General features: G+C 42.7%; 3 protein-coding genes across 7 annotated transcripts in view; all 3 read left to right on the forward strand.

Moving 5' to 3' along the window:
• The first annotated feature begins 3330 nt into the window (after positions 1-3330).
• LOC126577797 (tubulin-specific chaperone D) lies at positions 3331-7159 on the forward strand. The gene is made up of 3 exons (XM_050239740.1): positions 3331-5035; positions 5104-5508; positions 5586-7159. Exons 1-3 carry the CDS (start codon positions 3367-3369, stop codon positions 6986-6988), a joined length of 3477 nt encoding a protein of 1158 aa, XP_050095697.1. The 5' UTR covers positions 3331-3366; the 3' UTR covers positions 6989-7159.
• A 521-nt stretch (positions 7160-7680) lies between these two features.
• On the forward strand, positions 7681-12905 carry LOC126577799 (beta-N-acetyl-D-glucosaminide beta-1,4-N-acetylglucosaminyl-transferase-like). 4 transcript variants are annotated; one of them, XM_050239742.1, is made up of 9 exons: positions 7681-7871; positions 7963-8099; positions 9240-9335; positions 9510-9697; positions 9771-10477; positions 10547-11093; positions 11158-11253; positions 11319-11445; positions 11517-12905. In XM_050239742.1, the coding sequence occupies exons 4-9, from the start codon at positions 9570-9572 to the stop codon at positions 11523-11525; spliced, it is 1614 nt and encodes a 537-aa protein (XP_050095699.1). In that variant the 5' UTR covers positions 7681-7871; positions 7963-8099; positions 9240-9335; positions 9510-9569; the 3' UTR covers positions 11526-12905. The 4 variants fall into 4 exon arrangements, with proteins under 4 accessions (XP_050095699.1, XP_050095700.1, XP_050095698.1 ...); XM_050239743.1 differs by lacking the exon at positions 9240-9335 and having other exon boundaries at positions 7963-8104; XM_050239741.1 differs by lacking the exon at positions 9240-9335.
• Positions 12906-15185: 2280 nt separating this feature from the next.
• Positions 15186-18858, forward strand: part of LOC126577796 (pyruvate carboxylase, mitochondrial) — an 8196-nt gene continuing 4523 nt past the window's right edge. The window contains exons 1-3 of one of the 2 annotated variants that reach the window (XM_050239738.1): positions 15186-15283; positions 17559-18006; positions 18092-18858. The exon at positions 18092-18858 is cut by the window's right edge and continues 486 nt beyond it. In XM_050239738.1, coding sequence (XP_050095695.1) covers positions 17654-18006; positions 18092-18858 — 1120 coding nt within the window. In that variant the 5' untranslated portion in view covers positions 15186-15283; positions 17559-17653. Of the gene's footprint in view, positions 15284-17558; positions 18007-18091 lie in introns of those variants that run through there. The other variant, XM_050239739.1, reaches the window with a different exon arrangement.

An 18858-nucleotide genomic window follows, 5' to 3' on the forward strand; every position in this document is an offset into this window, starting at 1 on the left:
AATTACAATGCCTATGCCGCATTTGGAGTAAGTTATACTCCCATCGGTATAAATACGTGGTCGGTCTTTGGCGTGTTTGTTGATGTACTCACAGCAGATCTGCTTTGCAGATATCACAATATATATTACAAAGGTGGGGCTCCTTTTTGTGAGTGTGCCATCTCAAGTGCCGACAGTTCTTGTCCATAGTATCGTTTCGTTGTACTAGCTCTTTTTTTGTTGATAAGCTGTTGCCTGTTGGCCACCGAATAGGCTATCGTTTTGACCATTTCTTTGGCTATGAAATACTTTCTTCGTATGCGGGACGGAATTTCTGCTGCCAACGCCATTAAAGTGTTAATTGGCGTGGTCCTCGTGCATCCTGTCACCTTCCTGAGTGACTGGTGGAGTACCATGTCAATTTTATCTAACGTGGTTTTGTTCGCATTATTTATCAGGGTTGCCCAGAACTCACTATCTACCCATTAGGGTTGCCCATTGATCCTCTGATTATTGCTCTGTGAAGTTGCATTGCTTTTTTCTGGCCTGACATTGTTTGAGCGGTTGCAGATCATCTTCATAACATCAAGCTTCTTTTGCGCTTTTTAGATGCCAATGTTGATATGTTTTTGGTACTTGAGTGTCTGATCAATTGTTGTGCCTACAGTCCTTATGGTGAAGTCGTCTGCGCATTGGATAATTCTAATTTTTCCTTACTTTTGGTTTACTTTGTGAAGTTCGTTTGTGTATATATTGAATAGTGTTGACGACAGTACATCCCCTTGAGGGAGTCCGTGCGACACCACCCTTGTCACACTTTTCCTACTTGTATTTTCATTCTTCTATTCGTGAGAAGGTTGTGGACCCAATTTACCACTACTACCTGCATCATGGTTGCCTGCAGGATTCTCGTTAGCTTTTCGACATTAACACTGCGTTGTATGCGCTTTTTAAATCCACGAATATTACGCCTGTGTGAGTTCCTTCTCGATTATTTTTGAAGTTTTCGTTCACCAGAAGGTTCTTGGCCGTATGTATAGATTTCTTTCTTCGAAAACCAAAAGATGTGTTTGGGATTGCTTGGTGTTTTTCTGCGAATTCTTGAAGTATTTCTAACACTGCGGAGTTGGCCATTTTCGTTATTGTCGGCAGTAGCGCTATTGGGGGGTAGTTTTTGGCATCCTGGGGTTCTCTTTTCTGTTTTGGGATTGCCGCGACTTTTATTACCTTGAGCTCTTTCCCGACTTTCCCCTTTCTCCACCTTTTGTTGAGGTTTTCAATTAGCTTTTCCGTGTATTCATCATTTAGCACCCTGAGCATTTCATAACTGATGCCATCCATGCCTATGGCCGTATTTTTTTTTGCGTTCAGAAGTCTTTTCCTTTTTTTTTTAGTCAGAGAGGTCTCGTCCGTTGTTCTTTGTGTCTTGTATTTTGTCGTATTTTTCCTTCCGATACACCGCATTGGTGCCGCCGTTTGTTCACTTGCTGCCCTTGCATTTAGCAATGAGGCGCCATAGCTCGCTGCTGGACTTCTGCTCATCGACTCTGTGCAGCCACTTCTCCCAGTTCTTTGTTTTGTTTATCTTCTTTAAATATCTGAATTTCGCGAGTTTTTTTTTGCTTCGACTTCGTTTTCAAGGGTCCTGTTGGCCGAGTAGTTTTTATTAGCGACCTCCTTTTGTCCGTATGCTTTTTCAATCTCATCGTCCCACCAAGACTTGGGGGTTACGTTGATCGTCTTGGTGTTCGCTTCCCTAATGGTCGTAATTTCTTTGGCAAAACGGTTCAGCTCCAAGCTTTCCAGAACATTCATTTTGGCATAGGCAATTCGCTTAGGATTTAGTATCACAGTTTTTTGTTTTTCCACATCCTTCGATTTCTGTTATAATTACCCGGTGGCCGCTACTTCCTATTGGTAGATCGCTTACTATCCTTTTGGACCTCAGGTACATTGACGCGTTTACTATCAATAGGTCTATTGCCGAATTACTCTTGTTAGGATCAGGGTTGATAAATGTCGGTTCCTGGTTGTGTAAGAGCATAAGATTAGTTACATTAATCTCGTTAAGCAGGATTTCTCCCCTGCTGTCTGCTTGCGCATTGTCCCATGTCTGGTGGTGAGCGTTAAAGTCCCCCAAGAGTATTTTTCGGCCAGATCGTGACTCTTTGATATCTGTTATTATTCTTTTGGTTGTATTACTGTAAGTAGATACTGGCGTCCTGGGCTCAGGACAGGACGTCGGCATCTTTTTGTATGGCCATTCTTGTAATTTCGTTTCTGTTTTTTTTTCATCCGTGAATGTTGGCTTGGATGATCTTTATCGTCATACTGTTAGTTAGTCTTGGTGACCTGGCTGGTCGCTCAGGTACATTGGTGTGTTTTGTGTCTTCATCATCGCTCGAAAGGATGGGCTCAGTGTCATCACTTGGTGATATTCTTCCCTTGGTTTTCATATTGGAGTTTCCCATTTCAAGGTTTCCTTTCGCTTGATTATCTGCACCTGTGTAACTCCTTATGCCTTCATGCTCTCAAGGATCTCCTGTTCCTTCATGAATGCGATGTCCTCGATCGATAGGCTGTTCGATCACCCTGACAGGGATCGCTTCTTTTCTCCATTGGATTGATTTTAGGTTCTCAAGGTGCCTCGCTTGACGAAGATTGTTTACTCGAACAAGAATCGTTTCCAACACGTAATCTTCTTGCTTCTAGTGGCTTCTCACTTATTGCTGAATCAATTAACTTTCCCAGCAGAAAAGGGTTCACGCTCGATAGGTTCTTTCCTATATCCACTGTTTCGATGAGCATAATCTCTTCTCCATCGTCTGTGTTCTCACCCTCTAGGGGGATGTTCCTTGTACTTCTCTTTTCTCTTGGACTCTCCGCGAGGAGCGCAAAGTTGTTGCATAGGGGGATACCCCCCCCCCCCCCTCCCAGGGTCAACCACCCCCATCACCTTCTTCCTAGGCCCTCTTTTCCACGGTTTTTTCCCTCTTCGGTTGTTAATGAGTCTCAACTCCACAAAAAAACTTCTCCCGGCGTCTTTGATTGCTTGGTTTTGTTGCTTTCTTGGAACTTGTTCAACCGAGTGCTTTGAATGTCACTTGTCAACTGTGAAATGACTATTAAAGGTAAGTAAATATGAACGAAAATGTACGAAATCATCATCCAAAAATAGTTTCATCCACAAACACGACCGAGGAATAGAAAAACTTCGAAAAACTTCGGAAAAACAGCGGAAAATCATCGTGAAGCGCGGAACATGGCAGTATAAACAGAAAGGCATAATGACAAGAAGGCTTTATTTACAAAGTTTTGCACAACAAAACAAGTGTAATTATTGGTGTGTGATTATTCGTGATAAAAGCGTGCAGGTTTTCCGAAAAGATGGGCGAAACGGTCGCAGACGACTTCAAAGCAGATGATGGACCACAGAACGTCCTGGATGCCTTCCACGAGAGCGATAAACAGCGAGTGCTCAAGTTAATCGATGACCTGCATGATACTTCCGTCACGGCCGATGATTTTGAGCATAAGTATGAAGAGTATGCCGAGATACTCTCGAAATATCAAGAGCAACCTCATCTGTTGGACCGCAGTCTCGAGGAGGTGGTGAACAAAATCCTGCCATTCCTGCAAGATGCCCACACGGACGTGCAGCACCGTGCCGCCAAGTATCTGTATCAGATCTGCAAAGTGCGCACATTCAAGGCGTTCGTGAAGAGCTTACCGCACGAGGTTCGCCACCTTCCATCCGTGCTGAGTCTCGTTGAGCGGCAGAATCTGGAAGATTGGCAACACTGGGAAACGCGCTACATCGCCCTACTGTGGTTGTCGCTTCTGGTCCTGAATCCGTTCGATCTAAGCCGCCTGGACACATCCGAACCAGTCGATGGCACGACAACGATGCAGCGCCTGTACGAAGTATGCAGATCGAATTGCCTTAAGGACGACAGCTGCACACCTGTTGCCGCCTTTCTGGTTGCACGGTTCGTTATACGCAACGATGTGAAGAAGGTGTGCCTCAGCCCATTTCTGGATTGGGCCATGGGAATCAATGAGAACTACCACGTGGATGCGAAGATTGGCCCGTTAGCAGCAATCGCTAGCATACTGAAGCATGGAAAGAGAGAGGATTTGCTGCCTTACGTTGAGCGACTCGGCAACTGGGTGCTCCAGCTCGATTACTCTACTATAGCGGGTAGTTTCAAAATCTATAAAATATGTATTAAAATTTGCCAGCGCATCGGACTGGTGCTGCTGCCCCCTAAAATAGCCAAGTGGCGTTATCAGCGGGGTGCCCGCTCACTGCTGGCCAACGTTCAGAAAACGGTCACACTAGCATCGCTGCGAGAGGTACAGCAAACAGAAGCACTTTCGGAGCGCGGCGAGGAAGAAGCAGACGATACGGACGACGAGGAGGTCCCGGCAGTAATAGAGGAAATTATCGAACGACTATTACTAGGCTTAAAAGGCAACTCTACCATTGTGCGTTGGTCATCGGCCAAAGGAATCGGCCGTATTACTAACCGCTTGCCGAAGCTTCTCGGTGATGAAGTAGTATCATCGGTGATAGAACTGTTAAACCCGTTGGAACAGGATGACGCATGGCATGGTGCCTGCCTAGCGTTGGCAGAACTGGCTAAACGAGGTCTTCTCTTGCCGTCAAGATTAACGGAGATCGTTCCACTTCTCCTGCAAGCACTAGTGTACGACGAAATCCAAGGGTATCGTAACGTAGGTCAAAATATTCGCGACGCAGCCTGCTACATGAGCTGGGCCTTCGCCCGAGCTTACCATCCTAGCGTATTGCAACCTTTTGTTGAACGGATTGCTTCCGCTCTGCTCGTGACAACGGTTTTCGATCGTGAAATCAACTGTCGGCGAGCAGCTTCTGCAGCCTTCCAAGAAAGTGTCGGCCGACTTGGCAACTTCCCACACGGTATCGATATTCTGACGACCGCCGACTTCTTCTCGGTTGCCGTGCGCAGCAATGCGTTCCTTCAGATTAGCGAATCCATTGCCAGCTTTGATGAATACAAGTACACGCTTATCGGTAAGATAGATCTACAGTGGAAGTCAAGAAGTGGAAGAACGGTTTTATGCATTTGCTTTAAATTGCAGACCATCTTATTGCCCGTAAAATCAACCATTGGGATACTAACATCCGCGAGCTGGCCGCGCTGGCAATGCGTAACTTAACGAAGCATGCTCCAGATTACATGTGCGATACGATAGTGACAAGATTGTTCGAGTTGGCCGAATCGACGGAACTGAACACTCGGCATGGTGCTGTGCTAGCACTAGGGGAAGTGATTAATGCACTGCAACAGCTAACAACCATCTCAGCCGAGAAAAGGACGCATTTCAACACCATGGCTGGAGAAATGGCTGGACAGCTGATTGGCAAGTACCGGCAGCGTGGTCAATTCAAGGGAATGAGTGGAGCATACATGAAACACGGTTGCGCAGCTTTCATACGTAATTGCAGCGAAGCTAAACTGCCAATTACCAGCAGAGAGTATCTAGGCATGTAAAATGATAACAGATTTTTCTTGAATCACAGAAAACGTTCATAATTGTTGACTTATCTCGTTGCCTTTCAGAATCCTGGCAGCTCCTGCTCGATGAAAGTATTATCGATGAAAAGTCAACGACCCGAGAACAGGCAGCATCGGCATTCGCAGCATTCTGTGTCGCATACTACCAGACCGAACCAGTCGAGCAGTTGGAAGCCCTTATAGATAACTACCTTCGCGAGTTACGCTGTACGCAGATCGAGCATAAAGCGCAGGGTGTCGTCTCTGCGTTAGGTTCACTACCCCGTTTTATGCTGCAGTTACGTCTTATCGAGATCGTGCAGCTAATCGACGAGAAAACGGTTGTGCCAGAAGTGTATGCTGTGGGTTACAATCATTCCGAGATGCGACGGGACTGTATCCGGGCGCTGGTGCGCATTGTAGAGACAGTTGGTTTCAATTCGAACCCCGATGTCCTGTTCGGTGGGGTCTTCAACTGTTATCTTCGTGCACTGGAAGAGTATGCGCTCGACAATCGGGGTGATATTGGATCGTGGGTACGGGAGGCCAGCATTAACGCACTCTATGCCTTTCTTACTACTTGCCCGTCCGCGTTGCTGACAAAGGATCACGTTCAACAGGCACTGGAAGCCATTGCTAAGCAGGCCGTTGAACGTATAGACAAGATACGTGCCGTTGCGGGAAAAGTATTCACAGCCCTGATTCACCACGAACCGCCACTTCCGCATGTGGAGGACCGAGAACGCTTGCGTCGAATGTTCCCGCATGACACAACGGACATTCTTTGGTTGTTCCCCCACCACACATTCCCGCTCTTCATCGAATTGCTTGGTATACCATGCTATGTAGGCAAGGTATCGGCCGGACTTATACTAAGCGTCGGTGCACCGACCGAATCATTGCACACGTGTGCTTCGAAAACATTGAACGATTATTTGAAAAACCATCCATCCTTCGTGCCCACGTTTGGCTCTCTAGTGTTGCAAATATTGATAGAGAAGACTCCCAAGGACCCACTGTTTACCATGTCCTCTTTCCAGTTTCTCTCCGAGTTGCTTAGTTCGTCAGCGAATGCAAAAATTCTGCTGGCAGAAGATGCAGATTTCGCGGAACCTATTTTCAACCTTCTCAACAGTCTGATAACACACACGAAAAAACACATTGACTCCATTCCGGTATATTGTGCGCTAATGCTTTCTCCGAAACTCTGCAAACGCGTACTCAGCAAGCTCGTGGTGTATCTTGGCATGCTTTGTGTTAACATTCGGCGCGAAACTGCATTGAAGATGTACGAAACATTGCTAGTGTACGGTGATCAGACTTGCATTCCGGAAGAAAATCTGGACGAGGTACTCGTCTACTTAAGCGAGGAAAAGTGGGACGGAGAACTGGAAGAGGCCCGCCAGCTCCGTAATCAACTGTGTACGCTTATGGGAATCAAGGCACCCGTAAGTAAGATGAAAAAGTAACTCGTTCAACTCGTTCCATTTACTCCCAGCATCTTTGGTAACGCGTGCATTTGCAAAACAATATCTTTATTTAAACTACGCCTATTTACTCGTATCGCCTTCCTAATCAAATTGAAATCATGAATAATTGTGATACTAAACCTCAATAAACATTTACTAATGAAATTAGAAGCATTTGCCATTAGGCATAGTATCTGGTTTTCTCTCGTTTGTGATAATTCTGAACGATTCGTTTCATTGTTTTAAAGAAGCGTCGGAAAAAATCTGACCAAATCTGAGCGTGTGGTCTCTGGGAAGCTAGCTGCAGCACGGGCTGTGATTTCATACACAATTTGTCGCACGTGGTGCAACTGCCTCTTGTCTGAACGATCCCTTTGGACCCCGTGTTTCACAAGCCAAAAAGACGTCCGCAGCTGGTGCTTGAGTAATCCGTCCTGCCTTCCACTGATAACCACTCTACTGAGTTAAGTATAGCAAGTATACTAAAAGAGGAAAAAACATTTCCTCCAAAGAAGAAGAAGAAAAGGAAATCCCCTTCAAATAAAAAAAGAGGAAAGAAATCAATCCGTAAGATCAAGGAAAGAAGGCATAAAACACCCGTTCATTCAAAAAGGAAAAAATATGCCCACTCAGCAAAGTTGGGATTCGTTGTTTTGGTATTTTCTGGTATCACAAAATGCTGTCACGTAAACGTGAAGATGTTGTATCCCTGCCACGGCCCACCCTAATCAAGGGTCGCAGGAATAGAATTTCAGCTGAAAACACCCACCATCTGCATCAACAATAGATGTACGAAAGCATCCGGCTATTGGTTAAGATAATCCGCATTGTGCCAAGTGTGATTTGGAACGTAAGCCGTGTACCGTCCCCTGGAACATCTTTGGTAATTTGTACTACTAATGATGTGAAATGGAGAACATTATGCAGTATCTCGATAATCCCAGTAGAATCACCGTCACGCTCATGTGTTTTAGATTTTACTGCTATCGTTGTGTGCTATCGTCGCGTTCAATGATCAAACAGAGTTTTCCGATGCGTACCGAACGAGTCCTTTCGATGCCCGATAGGATAGCTAAATTTGGGTCCCCTCAACACACAATCGAGGTTGCAGGTAAGGTACAATCCATGTTTTAATCAGCCTAAATTATCCTTTATAGTACCATATTTGCTTAACCGTATCGTAACAAATCTGGCCACAGAGAAGCTTCTTCATTTCATGCAATAACCATTAACAGCAGACGACAACAAACTGCTATTAGAAGGATTTACCGATGGTTTGTTTTCAACAATCCTTGCTGGGTCTATCTTATCCAATAATTGTACGTTTATACGAATAAGAATGGCACCGTATAAACCACTTGGTCTTATCATTCCAATGTTTACACAGTTTACTCCTGCATATCTATCTACTGAGTGTGTTTCTTACTAAATTTAAGCTACGGTGCATGTGGGCAATTAAGAAGGTGGACACGACCGTCTTCGAAAGTGGAGCCCCGAAACCGGCGAGAGCAGAGTCAGCGGAACTCGAGGAACAGATTTTAATCATGATTCTTTGAAATGGAATTTTTTCTTTCACCTGGCAAAGGAAGATTCTAACGTTACCGATACGCTGCCAGCTTTTCGATTTCCTAATATCCGAGATTGAAAATGTGTGCTTGCGAAGTAACCGGAATAAAAGCCCCAGGCTCTGCTCTCTCTCCGATAACAATACAAAATCTAGCACAATATGTTGCACGCATCGATCCCTCTCTGATTCGTTATAAAGTATGAAGGCAAACATAGTGGCTGCCTCCTGATAAGCAATTTACACAGAGCGGCTAACAGCCGTCAAATCATCAAACACAAATGCTGGACCGTTCTAACGGCATAGGAGCAATCACAGGCAGTGCCGGTACTGTTGGGGAATCAAAGAGTACCGCGATTTCATTCTGCCAGTGAGTGTTGACCTACCAATCATGTGCTGCGATTCCTTGTTTTACAAACATTGCTTTAGCACGTTGATTTAGTTAGATTTTACTACAACCGTCGACTGTCTTTGGAAACATTTCTTCAGGATTTTCCGAATCTCACATCGAGCTTATCGGACCTCTAGGTCCAAGTTGGCCATGGGTAGGAACAGAGTGTGGGGGGTTTCCGCGCTCCCGCTTGCCGGATCTACCAAATGCCAGCTTTCTCACAACGTGAGGTCCTTACTAAAATGTGTAAATTAATGTAAACTATTTATGTAAAACTTTCTTGGATTGTATCTCAGCATCGTCGAACTGCGTGTAATCCATATATACTAAGCCAGATGGAACGACAGGCTACTGTTGACGTAACCAAGAGCTGGAACCGTTTTATTACTACGGTAAATAGTAACGGTTTTTTTTATTAATAAAATGATCGGCCCGACCTTTTGGATTTCCCGTACCGGTTGCTTAATTCGTTAACAGTACTACTTTCTGAAAGAATGACTAATTAAGAAAATGGATTCATTGAGTTTTATTTTAAGACATTCAATTTCATTCTTCATTTTTTTCAGCTACCAAATAGTTGCCAACCATTCCGGTTTCCAAGCTGAGTCAGCTACAGGACGGTACCCATGGCGTTCTACAATCGCACACTTGTTATCAAGGGGGCGTTGATATTCAGTTTTCTGTTAATACTTCTCAATCTCCTCAACTCCAAACTGGATCTCACCTCCTCTCGTAGCGCAACGGGACGCGTTAGGTAATGGACGAATCGGAATTGTAGTAATATCAGCTGGAAAAGTAATGTTCTATTTTAATGTAACAACACGCAGCTCCTCGTTTTGGCCAAAAAGAACGCACACAAGTGGAGAGAGGTTCGCACCAGCTGTAACACATCACGCTACTGGAAAAGTAAATGCTTCAACGCTCCGTGAAAGTGATCAAACCTTAAAGACTAATCGTGGTTCATCGCAAAATGGGCCGAATCGGTCGGAGCAACAAAATCAATCGTTCGTGGTTGCAAGCAGTACAACAGTAGCACCACACAATAACGTTTCTGAGGCACAAAATTCCACTGTATTGCTCCAAGCGGAGCAATCCAACGGGATGCCATACGCACCAGTAGCCGAATCTAAATCCCCAGTGATAGACTCCAGTGAAATACGCGGAACCAATCGAACAATTGTGATGGATCCCGTCTCTAGTAGTAGTAGTAGTAGTAGTAGTAGTAGTAAGACGCACAATAATTCCAATAACGTTTACTCCAATAGTCATATTAATGGAAGTGCAAGTACGGACACTATCACTTCAAAAGTCTCTCCATCAGTATTCAAAGTACTGAATGCGAACCATAGCGAAAACGCAACCGGTGCTAAAACAATCGACTCTCTTCCTGTCACTACAAATGTAATAGCTAAACGGCCGGTTGGGTCGAATTCTGTTCCCGATGTAGGTTCCTACAAGGAAGATGAGCATGCACTGCAAGGATCAGTCGATAAGTTCACCGTCGACATTTGCCCTCCGATTCCTCCAAATCTTGGTAAATAACGATCGTCACTTTTTTTTTACTTTGTTCAGCTGTAATTCAATCTTTTTTCTCAACACACAGAGGGGCCAATCAGTGTAGATACCACTTACGAACCGCTGAACGTGATAGAAAATCGGTACAGGAACAAACTACAACCTGGTGGACAGTATACACCACCTGATTGCACGGCGCGCAATCGAGTGGCCATTATTGTTCCGTATCGTGATCGAGAGCACCATTTGCCGATCTTCCTCAAGAATCTACACCAGTTTCTCATGAAACAGCAGCTCGAGTATGGCATTTACATCGTGGAGCAAACGGCTGGCTCGTCGTTTAACAGAGCTGCGCTTATGAATATCGGCTTTACGGAGGCTATGAAGCAGCACAACTGGGAATGTCTGGTGTTTCACGATATCGATCTATTGCCGATGGACGATCGTAACCTCTACACTTGTCCCGACCAACCACGTCACATGTCGGTGGCGGTAGATACGTTTGGTTTTAAGCTGCCTTACAACACAATATTCGGTGGTGTGTCTGCAATGACCGAGAAACAATTCCGTACGGTGAACGGATTTTCCAACTCCTTTTGGGGCTGGGGAGGTGAAGACGACGACATGTCAAACAGGTCTCTGCTTATAATGCATTTAGTTTCTTATTACGCGGATTCTCAATGCTTCACTCATTTGCAGGTTGAAACATTTTGGCTTCCACATTGCACGGTATCCTGTTAATATAGCACGATACACGATGCTAAATCATAAAAAGGAGAAAGCGAATCCGAAAAGGTATGTGTTAAGTGGCTTATAGCAACTAACGACGATTCTGAAACAAATCTTTTGCCCATTTCCAGGTTCGAGAAATTAGTAAACGGTCCAAAGCGCTACGATAGTGATGGGTTAAACTCGATGCACTATCAACTAATAAATCTTATAAAGAAGCCTCTTTATACATGGATTCACACAGAGATTACGCCAGATGTAAGTGTATGCCATTGATCGATTTTATCAAGAAATGTACTTCTAGCTGTTAACTGGCTTTCACTCTACAGGGTAGCTGATGATTATCGTTTCTAGCAGACTGGCTAGGATAAAAGGAGTTATAATCCGTAAAACGACAACAAAGCGAAAATACCCCTTCAAAGCGACCACACTTAAACGCACACAAGAAAAAACTTCAATGAACAAACCAAATTTTATTCTTTTGCTTATATGTTGCTATCGGCATTGTGTTCGGAAGCGGTTCCATTTTTTTTGTTTCTATATAAGTGGAATGTACACAATTTTCCACCTCATGATAGATAGACAAAAAAGAAACAGAATCGATGCTGGATATCTAGGCACATTTTTTCAATGAAGTTAAAAATAGGATGAATTATAGACATAGTTCATGCTGTTGTTCTGTTAGTCCCGTAGGAATGGTGATAAGAAAAAGATGCGTTTCAGAAATAGGTGAACGCTTCTATAGGCAGAGTTATTTATTTAGGAAACAAACAATGACTTAGAACTGTGTTGAATCCATTAGATTAACGACTCCCCTTACCTTGCTTCAATTCAACCAGGCGCGTTTACCTTTGGTTTGTGATATTGCGAATTTTATTTTCTTAAGATATTTCATCAGCTCGTGTATCAAGCAATATCGAAACAGTATATTAGAGATAATACTATGGGGATTGGAAATTGTTTCCTCTTGTAATAGCGAAAGGATAGGTATTTATAATCAATCCAAAACGTTTTTCATTCAATTACCACAGGAAAAAACTCTTTGCTCCACAGGCGTTTTAAAGGAAATTTCAGAATGTAAATAAGACTGGAATATAAAACCTAAAAAGAAAACGAATCTTATCAGAATCTATACAGACGTCCTGAACGATCCACAATAATTTGGACGAAAGCTTTACTAACCGCTACTCAAACACATGGTTAAACCAGTTAAGTCAACGTACAGTATACAGCAACCGGAAGCACAAAAAATCGTAAGATAGAAATTATAGGATAGGGCGATTTTTTTTTGTTCCGTCCGAGTGAAACACCTGCAACTTAACAGCTTAGCCAATTAGTTCAACCGTCAGGACTCCGTGCAACAGTTTCTCAGCTCAAATCCAATAGTATCGTATAGCTTCTTGGTATGCTTATTTTGATAAAACTTTTAAGTAAGTTAGACATTTTGTATTTACAAAAAAACAGATTGGAGTGGCCCGCTATTGTCCCATTTTAATCGAACTCAATGTTTACTTAAAGCGAGGCATGATTCTGCCTCGGAAGGATACGGATTCCGTAAAAATAGGTTCACTGCGGGTTTATTGTTATTTGCCATTGATATTTTGATATTTAAAAAAACGTTTGATATTTTTTCAAATAACGAATCGTAGGTTTGTTAGAATATGTTGTTGTTGGCTGTTCGGTCGATGTGAAGCAAATTAAAGGATACTTCTTTCTAATGTGGGACAGAAGTTGGACGTTTTCGAATACACATTCTCGTCAAAGCTGCTAGTAACAAAACGAAAGCGATTGAACATTATCGTTTGAATGTTTAATAGATAAAGGTCTACAGCGGTACATTCTTATGGGGAAGTTCTTCGGGACATTATTGTGACTGTGACTTCAAATCTGTAATATGTGAACAATAACGAATCGAACAAGTTAAATGAGAAGAGATTTGAGTTTTGTGTTTAGTATAGTAACCATTTGTTTAGCCGTTTAATTTTTTCTTCACGTATGCATTGAAACAGAAACAAGAAATATTATAAAGCGGCTATAGACTTTTTCTGAAGTAGATAATCTGTTGATGATAGACGAAGTTCAAAAATTTTTCAATAAAACTATGTTAAATTCAAGTAAAAATTCGTCCAAACGTTGAGAGAACAAAATCACGGGAGCCAGTCGTTCACATTTCTTCATCATTAATAATGTTTCAGAGTAATTTCTCAGTTATCTAAGGGGTGGGAATGCGATGATCCGTCCTCTCGCCAGATGGTTCCTTCAACTCTAACTCTGGCCAGATTGCTTCTCCAACCATAATAGCTTTCCTTTCAGTGATTAACATGCGAGAGCTGTACCAGTCACTGGGCTTTTACGCTCCGGAACATATCCTAGCACACTTCCAGGTGAGTACGGATTCCTTTCGTGAAGGTTACACTTTTGGCAGTGGAACATCGCCGGAATGTAGGCACCCAATATCTACAAGATCTGAGGCCGTTCAACAAGCTTTCCGTATGCATTCATAAAAACTGTAATACAAAATAATTTCATTCATTATGATCAAAAGTACATGTGTGACATAAATTAACATTGAAGATATAATACCCTCGCCGTAAATCGTAAGTATAATTTTTGGTTTAAGTTTTTCGTTACCATTTTTAGTGGTCAAAAAAGTTTATTTTAAGTTAAAATTCACCAAGCACCTACCCCAGTTCGCTATAATGAATCTTCTCGAATCTTCTCTTCTCTTTGCTTATCATCTTGTGAACCAGGTGTGCCTCCTTCAATCGCACAATACATATTCCTCATGCGTCATTCAAGATCTAAATTTTAATCAAACATATGGACCATTTGGATGCTAATATGTTCAATAAACTAATAAATATGTTTTTTTTTTCCTTTAAAAGGTAATGCCAATTGCATGTGAAGTGAGAATAAGATGCATTCATTATCACCTTGAATTCGGAACATGTACCCTGAGCGACGGGCTGTGTTGTACAGAAAAACGGCTTAATAATTGGCAGCAGCCAGTGTTAGTTAATAAAATAAAATGGGATTGAATAATGCGCTTATGATTCTTTTTATATATCTTCTTGGTTTTAGTAAGTTTTAGTAGGAATAATATATAAATAAGATAACACTTCCCTTCTCGATTACAAATAAGTTTTATGAGTGATGATGATGATTTTTTATTCTATATTTCAGTTATTGGCAGGTTGGGCACACGTGTTTGTTCCAACAACGACGTATAGTCATAATTATCGCTCAGAAACGTCCCCATCAACGGATCAATCATTTATAAATGACTATTCACAAGTGAAAGTCCTTTAATTATGATATACACAAAAAGGGTAAAGAATTCAACGTCTAAGAAAAGCGATTCTCAAGTGGCAGATTTCAAATTCCAGTCGACGGCCAAGACACTGTGCGTAATCATGGAATTTTGTTGTTGTGTTTCTTTTATATTTTTAACATACCTCTAATTTTTAATGTTTTAGAATTTAGTTTAATTAATCTATCTAACCTGACGCTTAGCTAGCAAACAGCACGAGTTCTATAAATTTGGTAGATCTGCCCGGCGAGCCGTTTTCTTAGCAGCATACCGGTAAGTAAGTAAAGCTTAAACTAACTTTCTTATCTTATTACTTCCAATAGGAAATCAATATTTGGGCTTCTTCGTAGCGTTTCTAATAAGGGAGTCGTCTTAAGTCCTAATTATGTCCATCTGCTCTCATATCGTTAGAAATTATTTCCGCATCTTGTGCCTTCAAAATATGGTGAGTATTATTTTAACATTAAATTTTACATGCAAAAGCGCATAGAATTAATTTAAATTTGACGAAGACGATGCGTATCTCCGACCAAGTATCGCTTCACTGATCGAGTCACACACCGTTTTAAAGTTTTTCCGTGATAACAAGCGGCTTCTTTGGCTCGTATGAAACGTGGACTATGGCCCATCTCGACGTCTCACGCATACACGTGCTCCGGCTGTTGGACCCGAGACCATATGGAGCACGATGGTGACTAGTGGTGGGAGTTAAGTGTGGACTAGCGAACGCGACGGCTGTGCCTCCTCTAACCACCGGTTCTCGGAATTGTTTCTTGTTTGTTGACGGTACGATTGGAAAAAACTATTAACTCGCGGATGTACTGTACTTCTCCGCGCGTTTAACCTTATCTGTGATAAACCTAAAAACTATGCTGGGAAGCTTCCGAGCCTTTTCAGTGCAAAATTGTGCGGCATGTGTTGTGTTTTCCCATGCGGCGAGCCGATGACGATTTAGCAAACATATCTACGATGTTGCAAAGGGTGTTTACGAACGATTCGATTTATCAATGATAAGCAGAAGAAATAATTGCGTAATCCGCGTGAAAGCGCACTTCTTTCGATCGGACGATTCACCGCTAGCATTTTACATGCGTGCTTTATAGGCGATCTGGCTACGAAACCTTTTGGTTTGTGTTGGTTTGATGCCGTTCTGTCTCTGACATTGAGAATCACGATTCGGGCTGAAGCATTTTGTCAACCATGGTTTCGGAGCGTTGATGAACCCGTCATGCAAGGTCATCGCTCTGCTCGTAGTTAACAGTTGGCGTAGTTCCAGCAGGACAGATTCACATCACTGAAGTGTGCTTAGAAATCGTAATTACCATTATTAATTTAGTTTTTCAAACACTCGCTTATTAGATATCTACTGTAACTGTTGCGCTTCGCAGTACAAACTTGTCTTACTTGTTTTTCCTTTTGACGTTCTTGTTATCTCTTTCCACATGAAAAATCGTGTTTATAACGAAACATATTTTTACATTGCGGTAAATATCACCGCAGATTGAGCATGCAATTCTTGTCCGAAAAAGAAAACAGCCACAGCTGTAAAGTAAATAAGACCATCATTATTGATGTGCGGTATTTTACCACGCTTGAGAGCTGTCTATAATTAAGATGCGTCGAAGAGAGGCGATCGCTTCGGGGAAGACATACGTGTTTTCAGATGTGCATTCGATTGGTATCTTCTCGTTTCTAGTGATTTTTTTTGCAATATTTAAACAGAGAGCTCCTGGATTAACGATATTTTGTATATAAAGATCGCAACAGTGAAGTGAAACTGGTTGAATGCGAAGCGGAGTACCTCGTTCCATAACTCGTCTGCTTCGCGTGACTGATTGCAGCGATCTCGAGACTACCGAATTCCATTGGAAACTAGACGAGCCGTGATTTGTAACAACAGGGACAAATGAAGGTTATCGTTCACCTTCGATCTTTCTACAGCAACAGTGTAGGCAAAGCGACCGACGACGTGTATATTCAACCGCCTTTTAGTAACACAACTCCAATGGATTATCAATACTCACGAAGTTCTGTGTGTCTTAACGATTGATAACAGCGTTCAATTGTGTTCGAGTCATGATTCACTATCGCTCTGGATCTATAAAAAGTACATTGGCAATTGAATCAATGTAAGCGATAGCGCCATGCTGCACATAAATATTTTATGCTCAATCAAAGGCTATCAATTTCCACTCGAGGAGCTGAGGCATAGATTGGCAACTGAAACTAAGACGGAAGAAATATACATCAAGAATATTGTCCACCTTTTAACCATGGGACAGTTTCGCTTATTTATTTTAAGTAATAACAACCATCTCAAAAAAAATGATCGCATTTTATGTGTGTTGGAAGATTTCCCAAAACCCAACATAAAGCAATCACAGAAATCCCATGAATCGAGACGGGATAGGGAACATGTTTCATTACGCACACTTGATTCATGTTTCTTTGATGGTTGTTTTCATGCTTTGTTCAAAGTCTGTTTAGGAAATAATAAAATGTTATTCGAATATGCCTGTAGACAGGGTGTTATTCCGTGCGGCAACCAACAAGATTGCCCCCGGGTGCGCCATCGGTTATCACCGCAAATCATCGGACAAACTTATATTAACCTTTGGAATGAACGTCTATATTCGCAGAGATTAAACGTTTCTAGTATGTGTTTTCCATCTCAAGCGCATGTAAAAGAAACATATTTTCTGTTTCCAGAGCAATGCAATTTTGTATCAAATCATCACTTTTGGTTTTGGGGCACAAGCTTTTCTCAGTACAAGCACCCCATATTTCAAATAATGAAGATCCATCAAACATTTCGCACGAATTTGTTGGTTGGTATGGACGAAAAATGGTTTTTTATGTGCATATTAGTGTGTGTTGTTGTAGAGTAGTAAGATAAATTGCTCTAGCCAATTTTTTGAATGCTATTTTGTGCTATAAACCTTCCCCGAGAAACAGATAGTTCAAAAGATCGAGAATCCGGTTTCTTGATTGCTAAAATCCATCTAAAATGGCTGAATTCTCAGTATCGCATGCCTTACATTTGTGTTTATTATTTTTTCAGATAAAACACACCATTTCAACCATTTCAGCCTCTCCGCGGTAATGATTGGTTAGATCATTCATTTTGAAGCATTTACGCCAAGCATCACAGTCAAAATGCAACTCTTCAGTGCACAATTGGTCATAGCTGGACTACGTCGGTCCAACCATGCCCGGCTTTGGGCTTCCAGTAGGCATGGATATTCCAGCCAAGTCGAGTACAAACCGATACGATCGGTACTGGTCGCCAATCGAGGAGAGATTGCGATCCGTGTATTTCGAGCTTGTACGGAGCTGGGTATTCGATCCGTGGCTATTTATTCGGAGCAGGACAAAATGCACATGCATCGGCAGAAAGCGGACGAATCTTACCTGGTTGGAAAAGGCTTGGCTCCAGTCGAAGCGTACTTAAATATTCCGGAAATTATCCGAGTGTGCAAAGAAAACGACGTAGACGCTGTACATCCAGGGTAAAGTCCGTTAACATATAAACCTCCGATCGATCCGATCGATGAACTCTAAACTAAAGTTCTTCCATTTGTATCTCTTTAACAGTTATGGATTTTTGTCGGAGCGATCAGATTTTGCACAAGCCGTCATTGATGCTGGATTACGGTTCATTGGACCGTCGCCAAAAGTTGTGCAGCAGATGGGTGATAAAGTGGCTGCTCGACAAGCAGCAATTGCCGCAGGTGTTCCGATCGTGCCTGGAACCGATGGTCCCGTGACTACAAAAGAGGAAGCGCTAGAGTTCTGCCAGAAACACGGTCTTCCCGTAATCTTCAAGGCCGCGTACGGTGGCGGCGGGCGCGGAATGCGTGTCGTACGCAAAATGAGCGAAGTTGAGGACAACTTTATGCGAGCGAGCTCAGAAGCCAAGGCCGCGTTTGGCAATGGTGCCATGTTCATCGAGAAGTTTATCGAACGGCCTCGTCACATCGAGGTGCAACTGCTCGGTGATAAAGCTGGCAACGTAGTACATTTGTACGAACGGGACTGTTCGGTTCAGCGTCGCCACCAAAAGGTGGTGGAAATAGCTCCTGCACCTCGATTGCCGATTGAGGTACGCGATAAGATGACGGAATATGCAGTGCGTCTAGCGCGCCATGTAGGCTATGAAAATGCGGGAACCGTCGAATTCCTAGCTGACGAATCTGGCAATTTCTACTTCATTGAGGTGAACGCACGGCTTCAGGTTGAGCACACCGTGACCGAGGAAATCACGGGTATCGATCTAGTCCAGTCGCAAATTCGCGTTGCCGAGGGAATGACCCTACCAGAGCTGGGCTACACGCAAGAAAACATCAAACCCCAAGGATATG

This window comes from Anopheles aquasalis, chromosome 3, assembly GCF_943734665.1.
Source record: "Anopheles aquasalis chromosome 3, idAnoAquaMG_Q_19, whole genome shotgun sequence".
Classification (NCBI taxonomy): Eukaryota; Metazoa; Arthropoda; class Insecta; order Diptera; family Culicidae; genus Anopheles; species Anopheles aquasalis.